The sequence below is a fragment of the Coregonus clupeaformis genome, chromosome 5 (genome assembly GCF_020615455.1).
Source record: "Coregonus clupeaformis isolate EN_2021a chromosome 5, ASM2061545v1, whole genome shotgun sequence".
Lineage (NCBI taxonomy): Eukaryota > Metazoa > Chordata > Actinopteri > Salmoniformes > Salmonidae > Coregonus > Coregonus clupeaformis.
This window is the reverse complement of record NC_059196.1, coordinates 6,929,235-6,954,876: the sequence shown is the minus strand read 5'-3', so window position 1 is coordinate 6,954,876 and position 25,642 is coordinate 6,929,235. Positions and strand designations below refer to the sequence as shown.

At 43.9% G+C, this 25,642-nt stretch overlaps 2 protein-coding genes across 7 annotated transcripts; both read right to left on the bottom strand.

Moving 5' to 3' along the window:
* Nucleotides 1-1,555: 1,555 nt before the first annotated feature.
* LOC121567043 (solute carrier family 13 member 5-like) lies at nt 1,556-12,698 on the bottom strand. The gene is made up of 12 exons (XM_041876983.1): nt 12,553-12,698; nt 10,972-11,100; nt 10,604-10,740; nt 9,590-9,807; nt 9,209-9,383; nt 8,980-9,102; nt 8,648-8,860; nt 7,008-7,114; nt 6,770-6,891; nt 3,821-3,982; nt 2,314-2,451; nt 1,556-2,068 (listed from the first exon to the last, which is right to left on the bottom strand). Exons 1-12 carry the CDS (start codon nt 12,652-12,654, stop codon nt 1,943-1,945), a joined length of 1,752 nt encoding a protein of 583 aa, XP_041732917.1. The 5' UTR covers nt 12,655-12,698; the 3' UTR covers nt 1,556-1,942.
* A 7,655-nt stretch (nt 12,699-20,353) lies between these two features.
* LOC121559904 (alpha-2-antiplasmin-like) lies at nt 20,354-25,236 on the bottom strand. 6 transcript variants are annotated; one of them, XM_041872956.1, is made up of 10 exons: nt 25,048-25,105; nt 24,730-24,778; nt 24,115-24,188; nt 23,946-24,023; nt 23,547-23,853; nt 22,997-23,140; nt 22,031-22,219; nt 21,764-21,906; nt 21,265-21,469; nt 20,354-21,030 (listed from the first exon to the last, which is right to left on the bottom strand). In XM_041872956.1, exons 3-10 carry the CDS (start codon nt 24,175-24,177, stop codon nt 20,657-20,659), a joined length of 1,503 nt encoding a protein of 500 aa, XP_041728890.1. In that variant the 5' UTR covers nt 24,178-24,188; nt 24,730-24,778; nt 25,048-25,105; the 3' UTR covers nt 20,354-20,656. The 6 variants fall into 6 exon arrangements, with proteins under 6 accessions (XP_041728890.1, XP_041728887.1, XP_041728910.1 ...); XM_041872953.1 differs by having other exon boundaries at nt 24,725-24,778; nt 25,048-25,103; XM_041872976.1 differs by having other exon boundaries at nt 23,946-24,020; nt 25,048-25,103.
* Between the last annotated feature and the right edge of the window lie 406 nt (nt 25,237-25,642).

Sequence of the window (25,642 nt, the reverse complement as noted above, 5' to 3'; positions counted from 1 at the left end):
CACCATTTACAATAAACTATAAACTATATTACATCTCATACATATTCAACTTTGATCAAGATAATATTACAATAATTCAATAAAAAAAATATTGAATTACATATTATTATTTTATACTCTTCTTATGGTGTCGGATATATTATAATAATTATATTATATAACAAAGTAGAAACATCAACACGTCAGCACACAGTAAATAACCACTGTACAGTATTTTCACATATCTGAGTTTTCAATATGTTTACATTTTCCAGCCCCAATGGTTAAAGTTTAGTTGTACAGTCATACAGTATTCAAAGTTCAAGTACAATGCACCACGTTTCACCATTGAGTACTAGCAAAATCAAAACAAGTTAATCTAAGACTAAGACTATAGATTAGCAAAAACAGAAGATGACATACATTGTTTGGTCATGGAAACATACACTATATATACAAAAGTACGTGGACAGTCCTTCAAATTAGTGGATTCAGCTATTTCAGCCACACCTGTTGCTGACAGGTGTATAAAATCGAGCACACAGCCATGCAATTTCCATAGATAAACATTGGCAGTAGAATGGCCTTACTGAAGAGCTCAGTGGCTTTCAACGTGGCACCGTCATAGGATGCCACCTTTCCAACAAGTAAGTTGGTCAAATTTCTGTCCTGCTAGAGCTTCCCCGGTCAACCGTAAGCGCTGTTATTCTGAAGTGGAAACGTCTAGGAGCAACAACTGCTCAGCCGCGAAGTGGTAGGCCACACAAGCTCACAGAACGGGACCGCCGAGTGCTGAAGCGCGTAAAAATGATCTGTCCTCGGTTGCAACACTCACTACTGAGTTCCAAACTGCCTCTAGAACCAAACGTCAGCACAATAACTGTTCGTCGGGAGCTTAATGAAATGTGTTTCCATGGCTGAGCAGCCGCACACAAACCTAAGATCACCATGCGCAATGACAAGCGTTGGCTGGAGTGGTGTAAAGCTCACCGCCATTGGACTCTGGAGCAGTGGAAACGCATTCTCTGGAGTGACGGATAAATCTGGGTTTGGCCATTGCCAGGAGAACGCTACCTGCCCGAATGCATAGTGCCAACTGTAAAGTTTGGTGGAGGAGGAATAATGGTCTGGGGCTGTTTTTCATGGTTTGGGCTAGCCCCCTTAGCTCCAGTGAAGGGAAATCTTAACCCTATAGCATACATGCAATTATGTGCTTCCAACTTTGTGGCAACAGTTTGGGGAAGGACCTTTCCTGTTTCAGCATGACAATGCCCCCATGCACAAATCGAGGTCCATACAGTAATGGTTTGTCTAGATCGGTGTTGAAGAACTTGACTGGCCTGCACAAAGCCCTGACCTCAACCCCATCGAACACCTTTGGGATGAATTGGAACGCCTACTGCGAACCAGGCCTAATCGCCCAACATCAGTGCCCGACCTCACTAATGTTCTTGTGGCTGAATGGAAGCAAGTCCTCGCAGCAATGTTCCAACATCTAGTGGAAAGCCTTCCCAGACAAGTGGAGGCTGTTATAGCAGCAAAGGGGGGACCAACTCCATATTAATGCCCATGATTTTGGGATGAGATGTTCGACAAGCAGGTGTTCACATACTTTTGGTCATGTAGTGTAGTTCAGAAGCTATTTTGTGCAAATGAACAGTTTAGCAAAAACCTTAATTCACAAATGGATTTTAAGCAACTCTGAGTCTTGAGATATAAACCAACCAATAAATATGAGTCAGAACCTACGCCTGAGAGTGAGAAGTTGAGAACATGTTCATTTGATAGAGATAATACTTGGGCATTTTGAATGGGACTGGACATACTTTGTATAACACATTACAGCATTAAAAGTAGAGTAGTGCTACTTTCACCCTTCATCATTCTTCTCTCCAGAGATCCCTAGCACATAAGGTGCCCTCCATGTGTTCCCCATGGCCTGGCCCGGGGCCGCTCGAGGTCCTCACACACCAGTAGTGTTGGCCCAGGTAGGGAAGGTGTCTAGGTGGAACATGGCCCTGCCCCAGCTATTGATGGCCAGAGTAATGCACAGGATACCGATGATGTTCATCACTATACCTGTCCTAGCCTGGGAGAGAGAGAGAGGGGAGGTACAACTGGGTGTGATTTCAGGGTCTGTTAGCAATCATTGATACTGAAAAAAGGCAATCAAATTAGCTATAGGACTGTCACCAAATTATTAGTAAATGGCACTATAAGACGTTTCCTAAATTGATGAGGATTTTTTGTTATTATTTATTTTTGTTAATTAATAATAAGATTGACAATGCAGTAGATATTATTCACTTTGTAAAATGGTGTACTGTAACTCACCATGTCAGAAACCTTAAGGTAGCCAAATGAGAAGACGATAGCATTGGGCGGTGTGGCCACAGGTAGCATGAAGGCAAAGGACGCACTGAGAGTACAAGGCACCATGACGTACAGAGGATTCATTCCAATGGACTGGGACTGAAATAAACACACAGACACACATCTTCAGCTGTCTGAGCCTGGGCTAAGGAGGAGACTCCTAGAGTGAGTCCCAAATGGCACCCTTTTCCCTACATAGTGCACTACTTTTGACCAGAGGCCATGCACCCTAGTCAAAAGTAGTGCACTATATAGGGAATAGGGTTCCATTTGGGACGCATACCTAATGACAACACTCTAGTCTGCTCTGATGCTTTTCTGCACCGTAATTACTTGCTCATAACTCTGATTTTAGTATTTGTAATTCTAGGGTTCAGAATCGTCCATTAGGCGTGTGCAATTAAGATGTAATTCTTATGCATGCTATGTTGTTTGGGGTCTGAGTCATGGCAGGCAAAATGGAAACGCACCACAGATGTCTCGAGAACGGTGTAGAACCACAATGTAATAGCAGAACAAAGATTAAAATGTAAGCCTCTGAAGAGTTGTTTAGTCTCCCAAAAGAATTCACACGACAGTAATTAGTTTGAAAATTAATACTGGCTGAGATTATCTTTCATGTCAGAATTCTCATCCCTCTGTCATGCTCTTCCACAACGGATATAATGGATGTTATATCATTTAGTTGGATTCAAGCAGCTAGAAACAAAAGCACACGTCCTAGCAGCCTCTCTTTCCCAGACTTCCCTGTAAGTAGTAGTTGGTTCACTAACCCCATTTTTCTTCCTACAGTATCATTCTCCCTCTTTCACTCACCCTTTTCTACACTTATGTCATCTTCATGCACTCCTGTTGGCTTTGACCTCAATAAATCCCTCTCTCTATACCTCAGCTTGGCACATTCCGGCATTGCCCAGCTTGGGTCCTCTCTGAGTGCTTGGGCACTGGGCACAGTGATACCATTCGTCAGTGTGGATGGGGGTGGGCACCAGGACAAGCCACGAAGCTCAATTGGTGTGTTTGGCAGGGTGGCTATAGAAGGAAGAGCCCAGGGAAGGGGACCAAATGTATTGTCTAACAACTACAGGCCAGGGCAGCCAAACAAGGACATGTAGCCCAGCTTCCACTGGTAGTAGTTTCCATGCTGCACTCCTATAGGGGAGATTGGTAAGTACTGTACTTCACATCAAGGAGCTACAGTGTTGCAGCCCATTGCAAGTAGTCTACTACTGCTTCTGCATGTACTGTACACGTCTGAGTGTCAGAGCAGTTTACCAGACTGGACAGCTATTGTATTCCTGCTTCCAGTTGTGTAATACTGTAGTGTAGTAGTGTAGCATAGTGTCGTATTGTAGTATTGTGTAGTATTGTAGTATTGTGTAGTATTGTAGTGGTGTGTAGTAGTGTAGTATTGTGTAGTAGGGCCTAGTATTGTGTTATTATTACAGAGCTGTGTGTTGAGTCTTACCATTGAGGCGAGGACAGGTAGGAAGAGAGTGGCAGTGGCTACGTTACTGGTGCACTCTGTGAAGATGGCGATCAGCAGACACAGGATGATAGCGATGGCCCAGGGTGGGATGGTGTGGAGGGGAGTCATCTGGTCCCCCATCCACTTAGACAGACCTGACTCCTACAGGGGCACATACATAACCATAACCACACAATCAGTCTCAAACAACCATGACACTCTTCTTATGGTGTCGGATACATTACCAGATCCATATACAGTACCAGTCAAAAGTTTGGACACACCTACTCATTCCAGGGTTTTTCTTTATTTTTGCTATTTTCTACATTGTAGAATAATAGTGAAGACATCAAAACTATTAAATAACACATATGGAATCATGTAGTAACCAAAAAAGTGTTAAACAAATCACAATATATTTGATATTTTAGATTCTTCAAAGTAGCCACCCTTTGCCTTGATGACAGCTTTGCACACTCTTGGCATTCTCTCAACCAGCTTCATGAGGAATGCTTTTCCAACAGTCTTGAAGGAATTCCCACATATGCTGAGCACTTGTTGGCTGATTTTCCTTCACTCTGTGGTCCAACTCATCCCAAACCATCTCAATTGGGTTGAGGTCGGGTGATTGTGGAGGCCAGGTCATCTGATGCAGCCCTCCATCACTCTCCTTCTTGGTCAAATAGCCCTTACACAGCCTGGAGGTGTGTTTTGGGTTATTGTCCTGTTGAAAAACAAATGATAGTCCCACTAAGCCAAACCAGATGGGATGGCGTATCGCTGCAGAATGCTGTGGTAGCCATGCTGGTTAAGTGTACCTTGAATTCTAAATAAATTACTGACAGTGTCACCAGCAAAGCAACCCCCACACCATCACACCTCCTCCTCCATGCTTCATGGTGGGAACCACACATGCAGAGATCATCCGTTCACCTACTCTGCGTCTCACAAAGACACAGTGGTTGGAACCAGAAATCTCCAATTTGGACTCCAGACCAAAGGACACATTTCCACCGGTCTAATGTCCATTGCTCGTATTTCTTAGCCCAAGCAGGTCTCTTCTTATTATTGGTGTCCTTTAGTAGTGGTTTCTTTGCAGCAATTCAACCATGATGGCCTGATTCACACAGTCCCCTCTGAACAGTTGATGTTGAGATGTGTCTGTTACTTGAACTCTGTGAAGCATTTATTTGGCCTGCAATTTCTGAGGCTGGTAACTCTAATGAACTTATCCTCTGCAGCAGAGGTAACTCTGGGTCTTCCATTTCTGTGGCGGTCCTCATGAGAGCCAGTTTCATCATAGCGCTTGATGGTTTTTGCGACTGCACTTGAAGAAACGTTCAAAATCTTGAAATGTTCCGTATTGACTGACCTTCATGTCTTAAAGTAATGATGGACTGTCGTTTCTCTTTGCTTATTTGAGCTGTTCTTGCCATAATATGGACTTGGTCTTTTACCAAATAGGGCTATCATCTGTATACCCCCCCTACCTTGTCACAACACAACTGATTGGCTCAAACGCATTAAGAAGGAAAGACATTCCACAAATTAACTTTTAACAAGGCACACCTGTTAATTGAAATGCATTCCAGGTGACTACCTCATGAAGCAGGTTGAGAGAATGCCAAGAGTGTGCAAAGCTTTCATCAAGGCAAAGGGTGGCTACTTTGAAGAATCTAAAATATCAAATATATTTTCATTTGTTTAACAATTTTTTGGTTACTACATGATTCCATATGTGTTATTTCATAGTTTTGATGTCTTCACTATTATTCTACAATGTAGTAAATAGTAAAAATAAAGAAAAACCCTTGAATGAGTAGGTGTGTCCATATTTTTGACTGGTACTGTACATCTACAGATGTACAGGCAACTGCCAAAATAAAGGAAACATTTGAGTAAATGAGGGATATAAAGTATGTTGAAAGCAGGTGCTTCCACACAGGTTTGGTTCCTGAGTTAAACAAGCAATTAACATTCCATCATGCTTAGGGTCATGTATAAAAATGCCCAGTTGCCCATTATTATGGCTACCATGGTTAGAAGAAGAGATCTGTGACTTTGAAAGAGGGGTCTCAAAGGAGCATACGGGGTTCAAAGTGTGTGTGTGTGTGTGTGTGTGTATTTGTATTTGTGTGTGTGTGTGTGTGTGTGTGTGTGTGTGTGTGTGTGTGTGTGTGTGTGTGTGTGTGTGTGTGTGTGTCTAGTCACCAGATCTCAACCCAATTGAACACATATGGGAGATTCTGGAGCGGCGCCATAGACAGTGTTTTCCACCACCATCAACAAAACACCAAATTATGGAATTTCTCGTGGAAGAATGGTGTCGCATCCCACCAATAGAGTTCTAGACACTTGTAGAAACTATGCCAAGGTGCATTGTGCTCGTGGTGGCCCAACGCCCTATTAAGACACTTTATGTTGGTATTTCATTTTCCTTTATTTTGGCAGTTACCTGTACATACTGTGTACAGTATGCAAAGACAGAAAGGTGGATTTTAGTGTACTAATTTCCACTGACATTACTAAGTAAGCAGCTGATATGTCACCAGTGTGATCCCACATGATATGCCATATGTGTGATCGTACTTGGGAAGTGAACAGGGTGGAGCTGTGTTGACACATCAAAAATGTAAATTTGTCACAAAGATCCTGATGAAATGTGGGATGATTCAGTTCTCAGTGGGAATCTGACTGTTTTGGTTAAAATGTTTCTGTGGAAATCAACCAATGATTACACTGTACAGATATAGAATCTTAATTTGAGCCAGTTTGCTACAGCAGAGAAATAATACTTTTTGTAGGGGTTGATACATTTTTCGTACAAACTTCAGAAGCCTTTTAAAACCTCAAATACACTGCATGTTTTACATTTCCTGCATGTCAGGAAAGTTCTCCTGTAACAAGGTAATCCTACATCTGTATGTACATACAGGCCCTGTCTCTCACCTCGCTGCCCTTCGCCAGGGCGAACCCTCCCCCCAAGAGGAGAACGATGCTCCAGGGTAACTTCTTCTGGGCCACCTTCCAGGTAAGCAGAGCTGGTGTGGGGCCAGCCAGGTGCTGGTGCTCTGTAGAGGGGTTAACAAATCACTGTTACAGACATGCCATTGTAATGGTCTTCAAGTCTTCATATCCTTAGATACTAAAGTAGCATACTCAAGATCAGGTACTAAACATGGTTTACCAGTGTCAAAGCTTTGGGACCTCCTGCAGCAGAAGCGTGGGGCCTTGGAAGGCAGGACAAAGAGAAGGACAGCGATGAACAATGCCACTGTGGCATCAGTTACATACCTGGAGGGAAGAACGGATAAAGATAGTCACCCTATCTTTCAACATTCAGACACACAATTGATGTTTTCTTGCTTATTTTTTCTTGTGAAGTGTTGAAGTATGTGGGAAGTGAGATACACTACATGACCAAAAGTATGTGGACATCTGAACATCTCATTCCAAAATCATAGGCATTAATATGGAGTTGGTCCCCCCTTTGCTGCTATAACAACCTCCACTCTTCTGGGAAGGCTTTCCACTAGATGTTGGAGCATTGCTGCGGGGATTTGCTTCCATTCAGCCACAAGAGCATTAGTGAGGTCGGGCACTGATGTTGGGTGATTAGGCCTGGCTCGCAGTCAGCGTTCTAATTCATCCCAAAGGTGTTTGATGGGGTTGAGGTCAGGGCCCTGTGCAGGCCAGTCAAGTTCTTCCACACCGATCATGACAAACCATTTCTGTACGGACCTTGTGCACGGGGGCATTGTCATGCTGAAACAAGAAAGGGCCTTCCCCAAACTGTTGCCACAAATTTGGAAGCACAGAATCGTCTACAATGTCATTGTATGCTATAGCGTTAAGATTTACCTTCACTGGAAAATAAGGGGTCTAGCCCGAACCATGAAAAACAGCCCCAGACCATTATTCCTCTTTCACCAAACGTTACAGTTGGCACTATGCATTGGAGCAGGTAGCGTTCTCCTGGCATCCGCCAAACCCAGATTAGTCCGTCGGACTGCCAGATGGTGAAGCGTGATTCATCACTCCAGAGAACGCGTTTCCACTGCTCCAGAGTCCAATGGCAGCAAGCTTTACACCACTCTAGCCGACGCTTGCCATTGCGCATGGTGATCTTATGCTTGTGTGCGGCTGCTCGGCCAGTTATTGTGCTGACGTTGCTTCCAGAGGCAGTTTGGAACTCGGTAGTGAGTGTTGCAACCGAGGACAGACAATTTTTACGCGCTACACACTTCAGCACTCGGCGGTCCCGTTCTGTGAGCTTGTGTGGCCTACCACTTCGCAGCTGATCCGATATTGCTCCTAGACGTTTCCACTTCACAATAACAGCACTTACAGTTGACCGGGGCAGCTCTGGCAGGGCAGAAATTTGACGAACTGACTTGTTGGAAAGGTGGCATCCTATGACAGTGCCACGTTGAAAGTCATTGTGCTCTTCAGTATGCCCATTCTACTGCCAATGTTTATCTATGGAGATTCAATGGATGTGTTCTTGATTTAATACACTTGTCAGCAACGGGTGTGGCTGAAATAGCCGAATCCACTAATTTGAAGGGGTGCCACATACTTTTGTATATATAGTGTCAATCTAATGTTTTTGTAACAGTCTCATGTCTTCTTTGTATTGATTAGGGTTGCGTCTCAAATGGCACCCTTTTCCCTTTATGGCCCACTACTTTAGACCAGAGCTAAATGGGCCCTGGTCCAAAGCAGTGCACTATAAAGGGAATAGGATGCCATTTGGAAAGCATACTAGGCCTGTGTAATATGCTGTGCATGTACAGTGTAGTATTTATAAACAGTAGAGGGCCGTACTCTGCATCAGCGTTGAAGATGTATGTGGCCCAGCCTGCCACAAAGCCAGGATCTCTGGTGAACCACAGAACCACAAGACAACTGAACAGACCCAGCACACTCAGCTCTCCAAAAGACATGGAGCCCAGCTGACGATGCTGCTCCTTGATCACATTATACACAGCTATCTCTTTCTCTGTCTTCGCTGCCCCACAGCCCCACGTCTTCTTAAAACTGGGAATGGAGGAAGAGAAAGGGGTTAAGGCTTAAAGGGTGACTTCAGTAGTAAACTGAATTCAGTAGGATGATCTCTGACTGAAAGATAAAACATCTTCTTTTATTCTGAAACTCACTTGAATCCCATGAAGACAAACTGCAGCCAGAGCCAAGCCAGGGTCAGCATCAGGATCATGTTGGGGAAAGCAAAGCCGAACCAGGACGCAAAATTGATGACATCTCCATTGTTAGGAAACAGCCTTGAGGGAAACATAAAATATTATTAACATTAGCACATAAAGAAAAATATGATTTGAACGATACTGAAATACACTGAGGACACAATCCATAGCTGAAGGTACCCACTGGTTCATCTGGCCCTTGAGCACCAGGTTGGGGCCAGTCCCTGTGAGGGTGGCGGTGCCCCCAATGCTGGCAGCGTAGCAGACACACAGCGTCATGCCCTTACACATCTTCTTCTTGTCTGCAGCCTCCTTACGCCGGATTGCCTCCACAAACGGGTCTAAACAGGTCACCACAACTGGACAAACACAGTCCAAATAGGAACATTAACATAGCCCAAATAATCTCAAAGCAAATAAAACTAATTTGCAATGCACACTGCTCATACATATGCTCCCTAATAAGCTTACATGGTCCCCGAGTTCATTCAATGGATAATAACCCCTTTCAATAAACTCACAAATGAACTGTTCATTAATTTGTCCTTCTCTGCTCAGTGCTCACCATGTCCCTCTGTCTGTTTCTCTGTTTGTTTGCTGTCAGTGGTGTCCTGAGGCTGGGTGTCCTCCTCAGTGCTGAGGATCACAGGCATCTCAGTCTCTGAGTAGTTGTTGAGCTGCTCCAGAACAGCCTGGACGATGGGCACCATCATGGCTGTGGTGGCTGTGTTACTGATCCACATGGACAGGAAGGCTGTCACCCCCATGAAGCCCAGCATGAGACTGGAAATTGAGGAAACCATAGAAGACATAGAGAATCATAGGAATTACAGGACCTATATGGAGGAAACACAGGCCTCAGCAAAGAAATGTGGAATACGAATATTATGTAACACTTCACTTAAAGCATAGCATACAGGTTTAATACTTTATAACTTGTTATAAGCACGTATGAGCTTGTAGAAGGTCTTATAACAAGGCTTATAAAATGTTATATTCATCTACACTCTTAGAAAAAAGGGTTCCAAAAGGGTTCTTCGGCAGTCCCCATAGGAGAACCCTTTTTGGTTCCAATTAGAAACCTTTTTGGTTCCAGTTAGAACTATGTTGGGTTCCATGTAGAACCCTCTGGAAATTGTTCTACATGGAACTCAAAAGGGTTCTACCTGGAACCAAAAGGGTTCTACCTAGAACCAAAAAGGGTTCTTTAAAGGATTCTCCTATGCGGACAGCCGAATAACCCTTTTAGGTTCTAGATAGCACCTTTTTTTCTAAGAGGGTATGCATAAAATTGTCAAAGTCTCTCAAAGGGCTTTACTGAGATGGATCAGACCAAGTAAAAGGCAGAATACCCTCTGACACAGAGAGAGTGAAACGTTAGGTAATATTTCCACATGTATAATGGCAAGGTCAATACAATATAGATAGTCATAAAGATTAACTGATTTCCCTTATCTAGAGATTGATATAGTCCCAAACATAGCAGGGGATTTGTATTGATGGGTTAGTTAGTTAGTTAGTTAGTTAGTTAGTTAGTTAGTTAGTTAGTTAGTTAGTTAGTTAGTTGAGGGTCACTTACAGAGCGGGGCGCACCCCTACAAAGAGCAGCACTCGGAGGGCAATGCGTTTGTGCAGGTTCCAGTGCTCCACTGCCACCGCCACCATCAGTCCTCCCACAAACAGCATGTTGGTGTCCTTCAGGTACTGCATACACACCTGGAAGACACCCACAGACAAGTGACTCATGGGTCCACAGTGTATTTGTGTATGCACATGCAAACATCTACCAATACTGTATCTACTAAAACAATGTGCAGACACCACCGTGAAGTATATTGAATATCAGTAGGCTACTATAGTACAGTTTGATTAGTACAGTTTTATAGTAGTTTCATTGATCATGTTATTGAAAGATGTCTTCACGGCTTGCAATAGAGGCTGTCTTACGTCTTTGGATTGCATGATGCCAAACATGGGGAAGAGGACAGCGGGAAGCAGGGCAGTGACAGCCAGTGGTAAGGCTTCTGTACACCAGTACACTGCCATCAGAATGATCACATAGGCACATGCTGCCTCCTGCACAACAAATACATAGGATCCAAAAGGTCACCAACAGGTCAGAACATCCAACACACCACAACACCTGGGAATGAATACTGCTGGCTCATACAGATGCAATATCTTAATTTGACCTTGCTTCTCACTGCAGGAAAATAATCCTGCAGCAACAGGAAATGTGAATTATTGTCTGAATTATAATTAAATGGAGAAAAAAAAATAGGGGTGGATACATTTTTTTTTAAGGCAAATCAAGTCTGACATTTTAAAATGGAAATTATACACTTTAGAAGCCTTTTCAAGCCTTGAATACACTACAATTTGCATTTCCTGCTGCTCATGAATATTCTCTGCGACAACAGAGTGATCAAATTAAGATAGCAGATCTGTACTGTTGTTAGGGAAAGTCACATTATATAATCATAAATGGGAGAGATTATAGTTGATTGGTACTGAGATATGTTGATTGGGGTTAAAGATCACTGTGTTGTAATCCTGTGTTGCAGCACCTGTTAGACTCAACTGTACATTGATCAGACCACCACTCAGACCATCACTCAGCAGTCCGTCCTCTATGATGTGTGTGTGTGTGTGACAGATTAGGTGTGATGACATAGTTAGTAATGATTCTGATACACTGAAACTACACCAAGGATAAGACAAATATAACATGCTAATAGCCCCATGTGTGATGCAGTGGAGGCAACACTAGGACAAAGTCTCAGCTTTGGCAGCATGTGAAGTCTACGTTCCAAATGGCACCCTATTCCCTATGTAGTGCACTACTTTTGACTAGGGGCTCTGGTCAAAAGTAGTGCACTATAGTGAAAAGGATGCCATTTGGGACAGAACCTATGACAGGAGGATTCAGTGTAACTAGTGTTCCCACTCTGGATATGACATGCCATATACGGTTAAAACAACAGCATTAGGCTACTGTCTTTGAGACAGCCTTGAGGATCAGGGATGATGGGTGGCAAGTAGCCTAGTGGTTAGGAGTGTTGGACCAGTAACATTCGGTTTAAATCCCCGAGCTGACTAGGTGAAAAATCTGTCAATGTGCCCTTGAGCAAGGCACTCAATCCTAATTGATCCTGTAAGTTGCTCTGGTTAAGAGTGTCTGCTAAATATATATATATTTTTTAAGAAAATGGTTAAATGCTGCAACTCACTGTTTAGGCTGCATCAACAGGTGCAAGGCTGAACAAAACCTATGCAATGACTCTCAACCACAGAATGCAGTTAGACCTGCTTCAGTACAGTGTCTAATTGAAGGTTTATGATAAATATAACTATACAAACATCATTATAATACAGAAAAGTAGTCCGAAATTACCAACTCCTTTTGCATTTAACCAAATAAACAATATCATTTAAACAACAATATAAAACCCGCTTACTGTACATACAATATATTTTCAATATAAAAACGTGTGTTTAAATCTGTGCAAAACGTGACAATTTACATACCTTCGTTCCAATGACTAAAGGCAGCGGGAGAAGAAGTAACGGGGTAGAGAATAGAACAATCTCATTCTTCAGATTCCGAAGGGATTTCAGAAATGCTGCCATCCTTTGACTTGAGGCGATGCGGTGGCAAAGAAAGTTAGAGTACTAGGGACCGTCGTTTACCTTCGAGCAGGTCGGGGGAGCGGAGGAAGTGAAAGGGGGAGGAACGGGGAGTCCCGCAGCAGATAATAGAAGAGTGAAGAGAGCTCACGAACATAATGATGGGAGTCACCGTTCCTCCCCCTTTCACACACAGAGAGAAGGCTAAAGCTAGATTTAATGGTGGCGGGATCCTGAATACCTTTACTACAACTTTTTAAATATCACATTATTAGGCTAACATTAATTAAGATTAATGACTGATTTTGTTTCTCTCGGAGAGATTAAACAATCGATAACAATTATGTAAGTAAACTATGACTAATTATCTCAATATTTATTATATAATTAAATTGAACCTTTGATTATAGCTTATAGATTTTTCAAATGAAATTAAACCTTGTACTAGCTGTACACCTCATAGATATCAACACATGTTAGTGTAATGATGTTATTTGACCTTTCCCTGTGTTGTCCTCTGGGCCCGCACAGACAGCAGTAATCAGTGGTGGAAAAAGTATCAAATTGTCATACTTGAGTAAAAGTAAAGATTTCTTAATAGAAAATTACTCAAATAAAAGTGAAAGTCACCCAGTAAAATACTACTTGAGTAAAAGTCTGGAAACAGGAGACAAAGGGCTGTGAGACAAAGGTTTAATCTTAGACACATGAAAAGTGGGATGTATACAGAGGGTGCGGGGCAACAGAAGACAAACAGCAGTGGGACTAAGGATTTTAGAGATGGGAAAAGGGCCGATAAAGCGGTGGGGAAGTTTACGGGATTCCACTCTGAGGGACAGATTCCGAATAGAGAGCCATACCCTTTGCCCGAGACGATAGCGGGGAGCCGGGGTCCGGTGGCGGTCCGCCTGTCGCCGATACCTGGAGGTGGTCTAAAGAAGAGCGGATCGGGCTCTCTTCCAGGTACGCCGATAGCGACGGACGAACATCTGGGCTGAGGGGATGCGGACCTCTTCCTCTTGCTCTGGGAAGAGCGGAGGCTGGTAACCAAGGGAACACTCAAAAGGCGAGAGCCCAGTGGCCGAGCAGGGTAGGTGTTCCGTGCGTACTCCACCCACATGAGTTGCTGGCTGTAGGTGGTGGGTTGGCCGAGACGAGGCACCGAAGAGTCGTCTCCAGGTCCTGATTGGCACGCTCCGACTGCCCGTTGGACTGAGGATGAAAGGCTGGCCGACGACCCAATGAGGGTGCAGAACGCCTTCCAGAATCGGGACGAGAACCACGATCGGAGACCATGTCGACCGGAAGTCCATGGATTCGGAAGACATGCTGCACCATGAGCTGGGCCGTCTCCTTGGCTGAAGGTAACTTAGGGAGGGGAATGAAATGGGCGGCTTTAGAAACCTATCCACCACTGTAAGGATGGTGGTGTTGCCATCAGACGGTGGGAGACAATTGACAAAATCCAGGGATATATGGGACCAGGGGCGATGAGGCACAGGGAGTGGTTGAAGGAGGCCAGCTGGAGCTTGCCACTGAGTCTTGTTCTGAGCGCACACAGTGCAGGCGGCGACGAATGTGGAGATGTCAGAAACCATAGTGGGCCACCAAAAACGTTGTCGGATGAAAGCCAGGGTCCGGCGGGAGCCGGGATGACAGGTAAGCTTTGAGGAATGGGCCCCTTCCAGGACCGGGGAGCGGGCCAAATCAGGGACGAACATCTGGTTAGCCGGGCCCCCCCCCTTATGGACCAGGCTCTTGATTCCCCAGACATGTGTAGCAGCAAGACAGGAGGTAGGGAGGATGGTCTCAGGGTCTGATGGTGTAGCCGCAGAACTATACAGACTAGAGAGAGAGCATCAAGCTTAACATTCTTGGACCCAGGGTGGCAGGCGATGGTGAAGTTAAACCGAGTGAATAACAGAGCCCAACGAGCTTGTCTGCAGTTGAGGCATTTGGCGGTGCGGAGATATTCAAGATTCTTATGGTTGGTCCAAACCAATAATGGGTGTTCTGCGCCTTCAAGCCAGTGCCTCCACTCCTCCAGCACCATCTTGACCGCAAGAAGTTCCCGATTACCAACATTATAGTTCCGCTCAGCGGAATTCAGGCAATGAGAGAGGAAAGCGCAGGGGTGCAAATGTTGTTGCTGGGCCGAACGTTGGGACAGAACGGCCCCCACTCCAACGTCCGAGGTGTCAACCTCCACCATGAACTGATGGGACGGGTCCGGATGGATGAGGATGGGGCTGTGGTGAAACGATGCTTAAGATCCAAAAATGCCCTGTCAGCAGCTGGGGACCATGTGAACGGCAACTTAGGAGGGGTGAGTGCAGAGAGGGGAGAAGCCAGGGTGCTGTAGCCCCGAATGAAGCGGCGGTAGAAATGTGAAAATCCCAGAAAACTTTGCAGCTGCACTCTAGAGGTGGGTTGGGGCCAATCCACCACCGCTCTCACCTTGTCGGGATCCATCTGAACGTTCCTTTCAGTGATGACGTATCCCAGAAAAGAGATAGTGGAGCGATGGAATTCACACTTCTCTACTTTCACAAACAACTGGTTCTCCAGGAGGTGCTGAAGGACTTGGCGGACATGGAGGACATGCTCTTGAGCAGAACGGGAGAAAACAAGGATGTCATCCAGGTAGACAAACAAACCGATTCAACATGTCACGGAGCACATCATTGACCAGGGCCTGGAACACTGCGGGAGCGTTGGTGAGTCCAAACGGCATGAATAGGTAGTGCCCGTTAGCCGTGTTGAAGGCTGGCTTCCACTCATCTCCTTCCCATAGCCGAACTAGGTGGTAGGCGTTCCGAAGGTCCAACTTAGAAAATATGGTAGCCGGGGTAGACTGGACAAAATCACCACTGGTAGGGGGATTACTGAGCGTCCGGGAGGTCTCCGTAGTGGCATGCTGCCTGATAGATAGTCCACGGGATTGCTCCAGTAATGATTTGAAACCCTGGTCATGGCATTCCGCCAAAATATGGAGTCCTTCCATAAGGTTCTGGAGTAGCTCCTCATGTCTTCCAATGGTGGCTCAATGCAGGGAGACAGTGTTGCGGAGCTGGTCCGATTCTCCTGGGTCAGTCATGGCCTGTTCGTACTATAACGACACAGGATGAGACCCAGATGCAGACACGGAAGGCAGATGGTTCGAGTCTGGCAGGCAAGAGGCAAGTCGAGGACAGGCAGAAGTTCGTAAACCAGGTCAGAGTCAGTTTAGTCATTACCCTTATAACACTAAACCATATGGACACTACCATGCACGCCATTTTCAAGATGAACCTCCTTTATCTTAGGAGTAGCTCATTGAGACCTTTAAACAGTTCAACATTCACAAGGCCGCAGGGCCAGACAGATTATCAGGACGTGTACTCAGAGCATGACCAACTGGCAAGTGTCTTCACTGACATTTTCAACCTCTCCCTGACCGAGTCTGTAATACCTACATGTTTCAAGCAGACCACCATAGTCCCTGTGCGCAAGAATGCCAAGGTAACCTGCCTAAATGACTACTGTCCCGTAGCACTCAGGTTTGTAGCCATGAAGTGCTTTGAAAGGCTGGTCATGGCTCACATCAACACCATCATTCCGAAAACCCTAGACCCACTCCAATTCGCATACTGCCCCAACAGATCCACAGAAGACGCAATCTCAATTGCGCTCCACACTGCCCTTTCCTCCCTGGACAAAAGGAACACATATGTGAGAATGCTGTTCATTGACTACAGCTCAGCGTTCAACACCATAGTGCCCACAAAGTTCATCACTAAGCTAAGGACCCTGGGACTAAATACCTCCCTCTGCAACTGGATCCTGGACTTTCTGACGGGCCGCCCCCAGGTGGTAAGGGTAGGCAACAACACATCTGCCACGCTGATCCTCAACACGGGGACCCTCAGGGGTGCGCACTTAGTCTCCTCCTGTACTCCCTGTTCACCCACGACTGCGTGGCCAAGCACGACTCCAACACCATCATTAAGTTTCCTGACGACACAACGGTTGTAGGCCTGATCACCAACAATGATGAGACAGCCTATAGGGAGGAGATCAGAAACCTGGCAGTCAAATCAAATCAAATTGTATTTGTCACATGCGCCGAATACAACAGGTGTAGACCTTACCGTGAAATGCTTACTTACAAGCCCTTAACCAACAATGCAGTTTTAAGAAAATAGAGTTAAGAAAACATTTACAAAATAAACTAAAGTAAAACATTTACAATTTAAAAAAGTAACACAATAAAATAACAATAATGAGGATATATAAAGGGGGTACCGGTACCGAGTCAATGTGCGGGGTGTACAGGTTAGTCGAGGTAATTTGTACATGTAGGTAGGGGTAAAGTGACTATGCATAGATAATAAACAGTGAGTAGCAGCAGTGTAAAAACAAGGGGAGGGGGGGGGGCAATGTAAATAGTCCGGGTAGCCATTTGATTCATTGTTCAGCAGTCTTATGGCTTGGGGGTAGAAGCTGTTAAGGAGCCTTTTGGACCTAGACTTGGCGCTCCGGTACCACTTGCTGTGCGGTAACAGAGAGAACAGTCTATGACTTGGGTGACTGGAGTCTTTGACAATTTTTTGGGCCTTCGTCTGACACCGCCTAGTATATAGGTCCTGGATGGCAGGAAGCTTGGCCCCAGTGATGTACTGGGCCGCACACACTACCCTCTGTAGTGCCTTACGGTCAGATGCAGAGCAGTTGCCATACCAGGCGGTGATGCAACCGGTCAGGATGCTCTCGGTGGTGCAGCTGTAGAACTTTTTGAGGATCTGGGGACCCATGCCAAATCTTTTCAGTCTCCTGAGGGGGAATTTCAACAGTAGAAAATATCCTGATGGAAATTCAGGTTCTTTCAATCACATTCATCTGTCTACTCCGCCTGTCTGCATCCATTGCTATGTCTTGACTTGAGCTATTGCTAGTGAAGTGCAACATTGTATCAAATCATTAACTGGATGCAGCCTGAAGCTGTTGCTAGCGAACTTGCGCAACATTGTATCAACTAGCCTATTCCAGGCCCTTAAAGTTTCTTTGCCAGTGAGCTCGGGACAGACAGCTGTTTTTTATGAAGTTTCCACTGGATATAAGGTATGGGATCATCAGATCATGATATTTAGCTCTTTCACACCGTGGCTTGGTGATTATTGAGGCCGGGAGTGTTGGGAAGACTTTTCAGATACTGAGGAACTATCATTTGCAATGGATGTAATACTTTTAAAAAAAGATATATACTTATTTTACAATGTGTGAAGTGAAGAAAAAATTACTGAGAAGCTCAGTTTATTAGTAGTGGATGTGGTGCATTAAGACAATCACGTTTCCACTACGAGAATGAGAATGGTAAATGACTGTAATTACTGTAATACATGCATTAACAGAAATGTATGTAACCAAATGGTGAGGGATTAACGGTACATTTACTAGGCCTACTGGTGACATGTAATGGGGAATTGATAAAAAAAACTAAACCATCAAAGGGCAAACAATTCACACAATGAAACAATGAATGGGCAAGAATTGGCGCGAGACAGCTGAGCGCATTCTGGAGAGATACATGCCATATCTTCTCCACACACCCCTCCCCTTCTTCTTGTTGCAACCTTTTAAATTATACTCAAGACGCATTATCTTCACATATATTTAAGATGCATTTTACTGACAGCCGCAACTCAATCAGTTAGACATATTGCCACGCACGCTGCCCAAATTGCGGGATTCCCAAATAGGCATAGGCCTACACACGTGATTTGAAACAATCCACAGCAAAAACATTTAAAGAAGCTAATGATCCTCTGTGGCTAAGTCATGCTCTCTGGTGAAGTATTTTGAATGTTTTTAATTAGACAGGAGTAATTATATAATTTTTTCAAAACATCAATTTACTTTAGGGGAAGCCAGCATTATAACAGTGCACAGTGCACCCACCAACTTTCCTTTCCAATTCGCGAGACTGAAACCAGAGATCTGTATATAGGCTAATGACGAGATGCTCATGTCTCCGCCCTAACAATGGGAGTCGTTGTCCCAAAGGCGGGAAGGCAGGCGACAAGTTTAGGTCTACATATTATGCCCCTAGAAACACATTGGGCTTATTCTGGACAGATTTTGGCGAGAGTGAGCCCCCTCGCTTCGCCTCTTTCTCTCTGCTGAAACTCTCTCACTGGAGAAAGCATCTGAGTGAGCGAAACAGTGCCGCTCTGTCGTCACTATATGTAGCCCATGTATCTGATGCTGTCTGGTCAGAAATAGTATGACAGAGGGGCGCTGTTTCGCTCGCTCGGATGCTTTATCTGAGATTTATGCATATTTCTGTCGGCATGTGTCTCGGTCAAATAAATTATCAATATTTCTATATTTTATTTGGTTGGCAAGGAGATACAGTGGGGTGGGCCAGGCCCCCTAAGGCCCGCCTAAGGCCCACCCCTAACACCGGCCCTGCATGTCATCCCAAGCTTTGTCAAAATCGCCTGTGACTAAGGTATGTACAGTTTATTACTATAGCGCCCCCCTTGGGCCAATCAGTGTACTTTTGTAAATCTCTATGGCAAGACGCGTCATTGACCCAAGTTTAGTCAAAATCGGGCCAGTGGTCTCTGAGATATCATGTGGGTTAGCGAGACTCATATCCTTGAGCATGTGTGCCAAATGTCATCACTCTGAGTCAAACAGATCAAGAGATATAAAAATGCACCCGTTATAGTGTGATCGATATGGATGTTTACATTTCAGTCATTTAGCAGACGCTCTTATCCAGAGCGACTTACAGTTAGTGAGTGCATACATTTTTCATACTGGCCCCCCGTGGGAATCGAACCCACAACCCTGGCGTTGCAAACGCCATGCTCTACCAACTGAGCTACATCCCTGCCGGCCATTCCCTCCCCTACCCTGGACCAATTGTGCGCCGCCCCATGGGTCTCCCGGTCACGGCCGGCTACGACAGAGCCTGGATTTGAACCAGGATCTCTAGTGGCACAGCTAGCACTGCCATACAGTGCCTTAGACCACTGCGCCACTCGGGAGACTGTTCTTGCATATCTTGAGTCTTGACAGTGTTTGCAAAATGTGTACCAAATTGTGTTACAATACAAATATCCTTGACTGATTTATATGCATTTATGAGCTAGACCACACCCACATTAATGTTAATTGGTCAATAACAGCCATGTTGTTTTAGGTTCTAGTCTGGAAAATATTGCGTTGAGAGACCTTTGGATTTGTGTGGCATGATTTGTATTCTGAAAATACCAGAATTTAACAGTAAATATAAGGGAATAAGCTCTTTGCAATGTTTGTGAGGAATATTGTGTAGGTTTATGTGTGGTAAGTAACAGGGCACAATGACATCTTTGTTTCTCTAATCTACATCCACTGGCTGAGTGCTTGACCTAAGTAACAGAAGCCCACAAGGACAGAGAAAGCTTGACATGAATTGACCATTTGTTCAAAGCCATTTGTTGGTTTCTTCTAATCTAGACATAAAACAGCACTACAGAGCTGACCTAAAGCATTGATAGGGCATGTTTGTCATTCAAAAATTATGCACTAAAGAAAATATGAAATATAGGGCCAACATTTCTAAAACACCAAATAATCTCACATTGGATTTGGACATTTTTTATGTCTTATCAAGTAGCCTAATAAATCTGGACACAATATTGCATTTTCATGATACATTTAATCCAAAACATCAGATAGAAATACTTTTATTTTTAATCAGCAGTAAACTTTATTAGAGAATGTGGGGCACTTCAGTGTGTTGTGTATTTAAAATAAAACTAAAGAAAAAAGAAAAACAACTGCTGCTTGTTTATGTTTTGACACACTTAGAAACATTTTTGCATTTCAATCCAGCTGACCATTTGGATAACTTGGGCTGTTGTCATGCATCTGAGTTGCTCATCTGGATTTGCTTCCTCTCTGACAGACAGCAGTGCAGTTCAAGGTCAATAGATAATGGTCTCAATCTCCCCACAGTGAATGAGGTTTGGGCTTACTTGGGTGGCCCACCAAAAGAGTGATGATAATGCTTGTCATTCTTGTCATTCTTGTCATCAATGGGGAACTGTACTTTATCTAGGTTGGCAGACCCTCCACTACTCTGCATAGCAGGAGCTCCAGGGTTAGGATTGGTGATGACGCCCAGGAAGACTGGTGCTTGTGTCTTATCGTCCATGAGGGCAAAGAAGAAGGGCTGGTTGAGACTAAAATAGGGGTTGGACCGTGAGATGACCAGGCTGGTAGCAGCAGCAGCCTCTGCTCCCTCCTCAGTGATCTCCATACTGGACTTGTGCTGCACACTGGACACCAGCAGAGGGCCCTCAGCTATGGCTGCCAGGTTGGGACTAGCAAACAACTCCCCCATACCTGAGAATAGGACAAATCACACACTTAGGTATAAGAGGAAGAGGGGCAGTTCTAAAGTTTTCAAAAAGACTTACAGCTTCTGCTAGTAATTTCAATTTGTGTTGAAGAATAACATGGAACAGCTTCTGCTGCTCCATGTTATTGTGCTTCAAGCTTTATTATCTGTGAACGTTTTCAGTAGTATAGTCACTTCACATATTAATCTAGGCTGCTAATGGATCTTCCACTACTTACCAATGTTGGTCAGAGCCTCCTGCAGGTCCTGGCTGTAGTCCAGTTTGAATTTGGGCAGTTTGACCTGCATGGATATCTCTCTGGGCAGGCGGTTGTACAGGTCAGAGATGTTGAGCTTTGTTGTGAGGGCTGACACGTTCACCTGGCCATTCATGGGCATCACTATCAGCAGGCTCATCTGATTGTTGAAGGGGAAGCGAGCCACCTGCACAGGAAGACCAGGACAAGGATGAGAAATAGAAGTGAGGTAATATAGTGTGCAACAATTTTGTGACTCAGGAAAGTAGGAGGGGGAATAGAGAAATTCAAGGAGAGAAATTACAAAATGAAGACAATATGTCATAAAAAAGGAGCCAAATACCATTTTGGAGTCATATCTGAAATATAATATAACATACAGTATACATGTATATACTACATGTAGAGAGTGATGGATGGTAAAAGTATGAAAAACATAAATTGTCAAGCAGGAGTGGACAAGAGGGAGTGAGAGTCTTACCTGAGCCTCCAGATCATTATCAGTGAACAGACTCAAGGGGTATTTGGGCCCCATCATCATGTCAACGTTGACCATGTGCTTGTCGTCAATGTAGAAGACGTCTTTGGAGGTAAATCGTGGGTCAAAGCGAGCCTTCCATTCTCCTGTTTAGGACAAATGGGTGATTACGGAGATAATATAAGAAAAAAAGCATTTAAGGACAGACAGACTGATAATGCCAGACAGGAAACATAATTGTGAATTGAGTAGATAGATACTATGACAAACCTTTGAAATGGACAGCATTGATGAGCATGAGAAGCAGATTGGGTGGCAGACTGGTCAGGAAGTCGGTCACTTTTCCATTAGTGGCCCTCTCTACCCACTCGTTGACCTCAGCCAGCCCTTCCAAGGTCACTGGCTCTGAGTCATATACATCCTGAGACTGATGAATAAACTCTGGTTTGGGCTCAAACCCTGAAACAGACATCAAAATACTATTTCAGACAAAATCATAATGTTATCATGAAGTCATAAAGTCAGTAACACATTAGTACTTTCTTACTTATATCTGGCCATTTAGAGTATTGTTTCATTCAATGTCACTTGTTTGAACTTCTGTACACTCAATCATAATATGTCTATTGTCATTATCTTCCTTCCATTTCCAGGTCAGTTTCCTTTATGTTCCATCAACTTCCTAACCCTCTTACTCAAGTAAGCAGTGAAGTGTTGGGGTCAATTCCATTTCAGCTCCCTTTCCTCCAGTCAAATGACCAAATCGCCCTCTAGTGGCCTCATGGGTGGAATGTTATTCATATTTTTCATATTTTTCATAATTACCTAAACATGATTTTAAATGTTGAAAATCCGGTGTTTCTATGTCAAATGATTTTGTTATATTTCAGTCTTCTGTGATGTATATAAAGTATAATATAGGGATGCAAACTCAAAATGAACTACATTTCAACTCTATATCTGACATGGTACAGGTGTCTTCTTTTTTTTAAGCCCATGAATATGTGTGTGAGGTGTATACTTTTGTTTCAAAGTAGATTTGTTTAAGACTACCAAGAAACACTGTGTGACCCTGATTTAGCCCACTGCAGTAAAAGGTTAACAAAATTAACAAAATTCCAATTCCAAAGGTTCCTCTATGAAAAGCATTGAAGAGAATTGGAATTTCAGTGTACTTACTGAACTAACTGGAATTGAAATGGAATTGACCCCAACCCTGAAGCAGTGAGCACTGACCTGGTTGCAGGTAGAGGCGTGTGGCCACTTGCAGGTCGCTCTTGCGGAGGCGTTCCAGGAAGTTGTGTAGAGACATGTGGTAGCAGGGCATAGTGTCACCATGGAGATGGTGCATCAGCAGCTCCTCTGTCTCATTCATGGCTCCTGATATACATACATAGACATGATGATGATGATGCAACATGCTGCAGCTTACGATAGTGTTATTGATTATTGGACTGCAATGTTGAGTGAGCTAGCACACAAGCATTTAGCTGTAAATTGTGTTCCTGCTGTAAACTGTACACTTGACGCATACAATTTGATTTGAGCTCTCAACATTTACAACAAACAATTCAATGAGGTCATGTTGAGTCTAAACGTGTCCTATGGTCTAAGGTAGTGCACTATATAGGGAATAGGGTGCCATTTGGGACATAGCCTAAGAGGTTGTGATGCTGGTACTGTAAACCATGCCAAGTACAGTTGATACTGAAATAGCATAGATACCTACATTCCTAAAACGTTTTAATCACTCCTAAAAAAACAGCAAAAACAGAACAGGTCCTACCCAGAGCCAGCTGGGAGAGTGCCAGGGATATGCTGAGGGGGGATATAATGACATTGGGCTGCTCAGGTCCTGTCTTCATCTGGCCCAACAGCTTCATGCCCAGTCTCTGGATGGCGCCAGCTAAGGCCTGCCTGGATTTTGGCCTGCGGGCCTGGGCCCTACAACCCCCATCCTGCTGCTGATTATCCTCCTCAGACGAGCCCCCGCCCGGGGAACTGGTCGTCACGAGGGGAGGAGGGGTGGTTGTATATGAGGTGGGACTTGTGTTTTGAAGCTCCTGTGTCCTGGGGGCAGAAGTCCCTGATTCCTGGAAGAGTGGATTGTGTTGGGTTAAGACAATGTAGAGTAAAAATGCATGTGGAGGGAATGAGAGCTGTGTATTCTGCTTTGGCAACAGACCTCTTTAGGGTGGCTGGGCATCAATGGGATGAGGGGGACCAGAGGGATTGGAGCATCATTTGACACCTCTCCATTCTGCTTGAAGGGGAAAACAGTGATATGAGAATGTTGCACATCATTCAGGAAAAGTAGTCACGATTGATGTTGATGATTAATTTCAGTGCTTTACAGTTAGTCCTTGTCTGCAGACACAGAACAACAGGAGTGATAGTAGACGAAGGTCCATGTCCATGAACAGCCAGCCTGAAACAACAGAGGGTAACAAGCTATTACCCAATGAGGCTGGCCCACTCAATTCCTGTCAATGGAATGAATCACAGTTGAAGGACGACAGCAAACTGACATTTGGGCTAGATAATCCAGTCTTTCGCAATGACAAACACAAAACAGTTCTATCAACTTCTTTAGCATGGTACAGCAGTGTATCTCATTTTAAAATAGAGAACATTACAAAACAGACTAATCCCTTGAAGAAAACATGTATTTACTGAGGTATATCATACAAAACATTCTCACCTGTATATATATATATTTTTTTTTATTTAATTTGTGACGCACATTTAGAAGTCTATAATCCTGTCTCTCCCTCTAGTCTCCCTCACTGTATGGCACCTATATTCTTAATTTAAAGAGAACACCTGAAAGATGGTGACCAGGTACAAACAGTTTTGTGCTCTCTTGCTCTGGTAAATCTGGTTAGTTGAGACCACCAGCTGGCTATACTATCCGTATCTACATAATGGCAAGCCTTGTCACAAGTACACATTGAGAGGAATTACTTTACTATTTTATGACCAGGTACATTAACCACTTGCTATTTCTTCATAACAGACCTAAAACAGGAAAAAAACATTTAAAAAACGGTTTGCAATTGAATGGAAGATTAGGTGACATTTGGTTTAAATGAACACACATAATCAAGGGGCAACCTCAAGTGTTATACTATTACTATAATTATAAGTATACTATATTTTACTATTATAGGCCTACTACTATTACACTGAGGCAAAGGTTTAGCTGAAACCTTACACTTTCATTTATACAAGTCATAAGTCAGTTACATCATAAGCCATATTATAAATTCCCAAATGTTCGATCTTACCTTGACAAACTTAAGATGGGAGACCTGCTATCCTGTCTAAATAAAGAGAGAGACACACACACTGAATGTGCAATGGCAGAATTCTCCTTTGCAAAAGACTGGCAGTTGCTCAGCAGGCTGTTAAATTTCAACTTTCATTGATCTGTGCTTCATATATGTCACTACTTGTTTGTAAATGTAAATATTGAGACCGATTCAGGGGTCAAACAGTGAGCCTGACAGAACCTGACACTTTATTGAGAATCAAAGTGTACTGGCAAATCTGCAGTGTGAAACACCAGGACTTGGTGTGAAGCAACACGTCATAGTTTAATTACATTAGTGAGTTGTATCAGTGTTTGTGTGGGACAATAAATAAAAGCAGATCACAAAAAGTAATGTGGGTGGAATCGCTGATTCCCAATTTCCCAGAAGCTCTTAGTCAGAGCTGTACAAGAAGTAGCCATCTGGGTATGAAGCAACTCCAAACCTGACAAAATTGACATTAGACTGGTTGGATGGGTAGAAACTGAATGCGGCTACACTGCATAACAGACTAATCTTTTTACCACTCAACATAAACAGTACGTGGTATCTATCAGATCCCATGACTGCA

Bases quoted from the DNA above. Each gene is read 5' to 3' on its own strand.
- LOC121559904 (XM_041872952.1), bottom strand. From the start codon at position 24,177: ATGGACATGGACCTTCGTCTACTATCACTCCTGTTGTTCTGTGTCTGC. The intron at 23,854-23,945 runs GTCTGTTGCCAA...CCACTCTTCCAG, and splicing joins TGCCCAGCCACCCTAAAGAG to GAATCAGGGACTTCTGCCCC. The intron at 22,220-22,996 runs GTCAGTGCTCAC...TGTCTGTTTCAG, and splicing joins ACGCCTCTACCTGCAACCAG to GGTTTGAGCCCAAACCAGAG.
- LOC121567043 (XM_041876983.1), bottom strand. From the start codon at position 12,654: ATGGCAGCATTTCTGAAATCCCTTCGGAATCTGAAGAATGAGATTGTT. The intron at 8,861-8,979 runs GTGAGTTTCAGA...CTCCATTCCCAG, and splicing joins TTTGTCTTCATGGGATTCAA to TTTTAAGAAGACGTGGGGCT. The intron at 7,115-8,647 runs GTACGGCCCTCT...TCTTCCCTCCAG, and splicing joins ATCTTCAACGCTGATGCAGA to GTATGTAACTGATGCCACAG.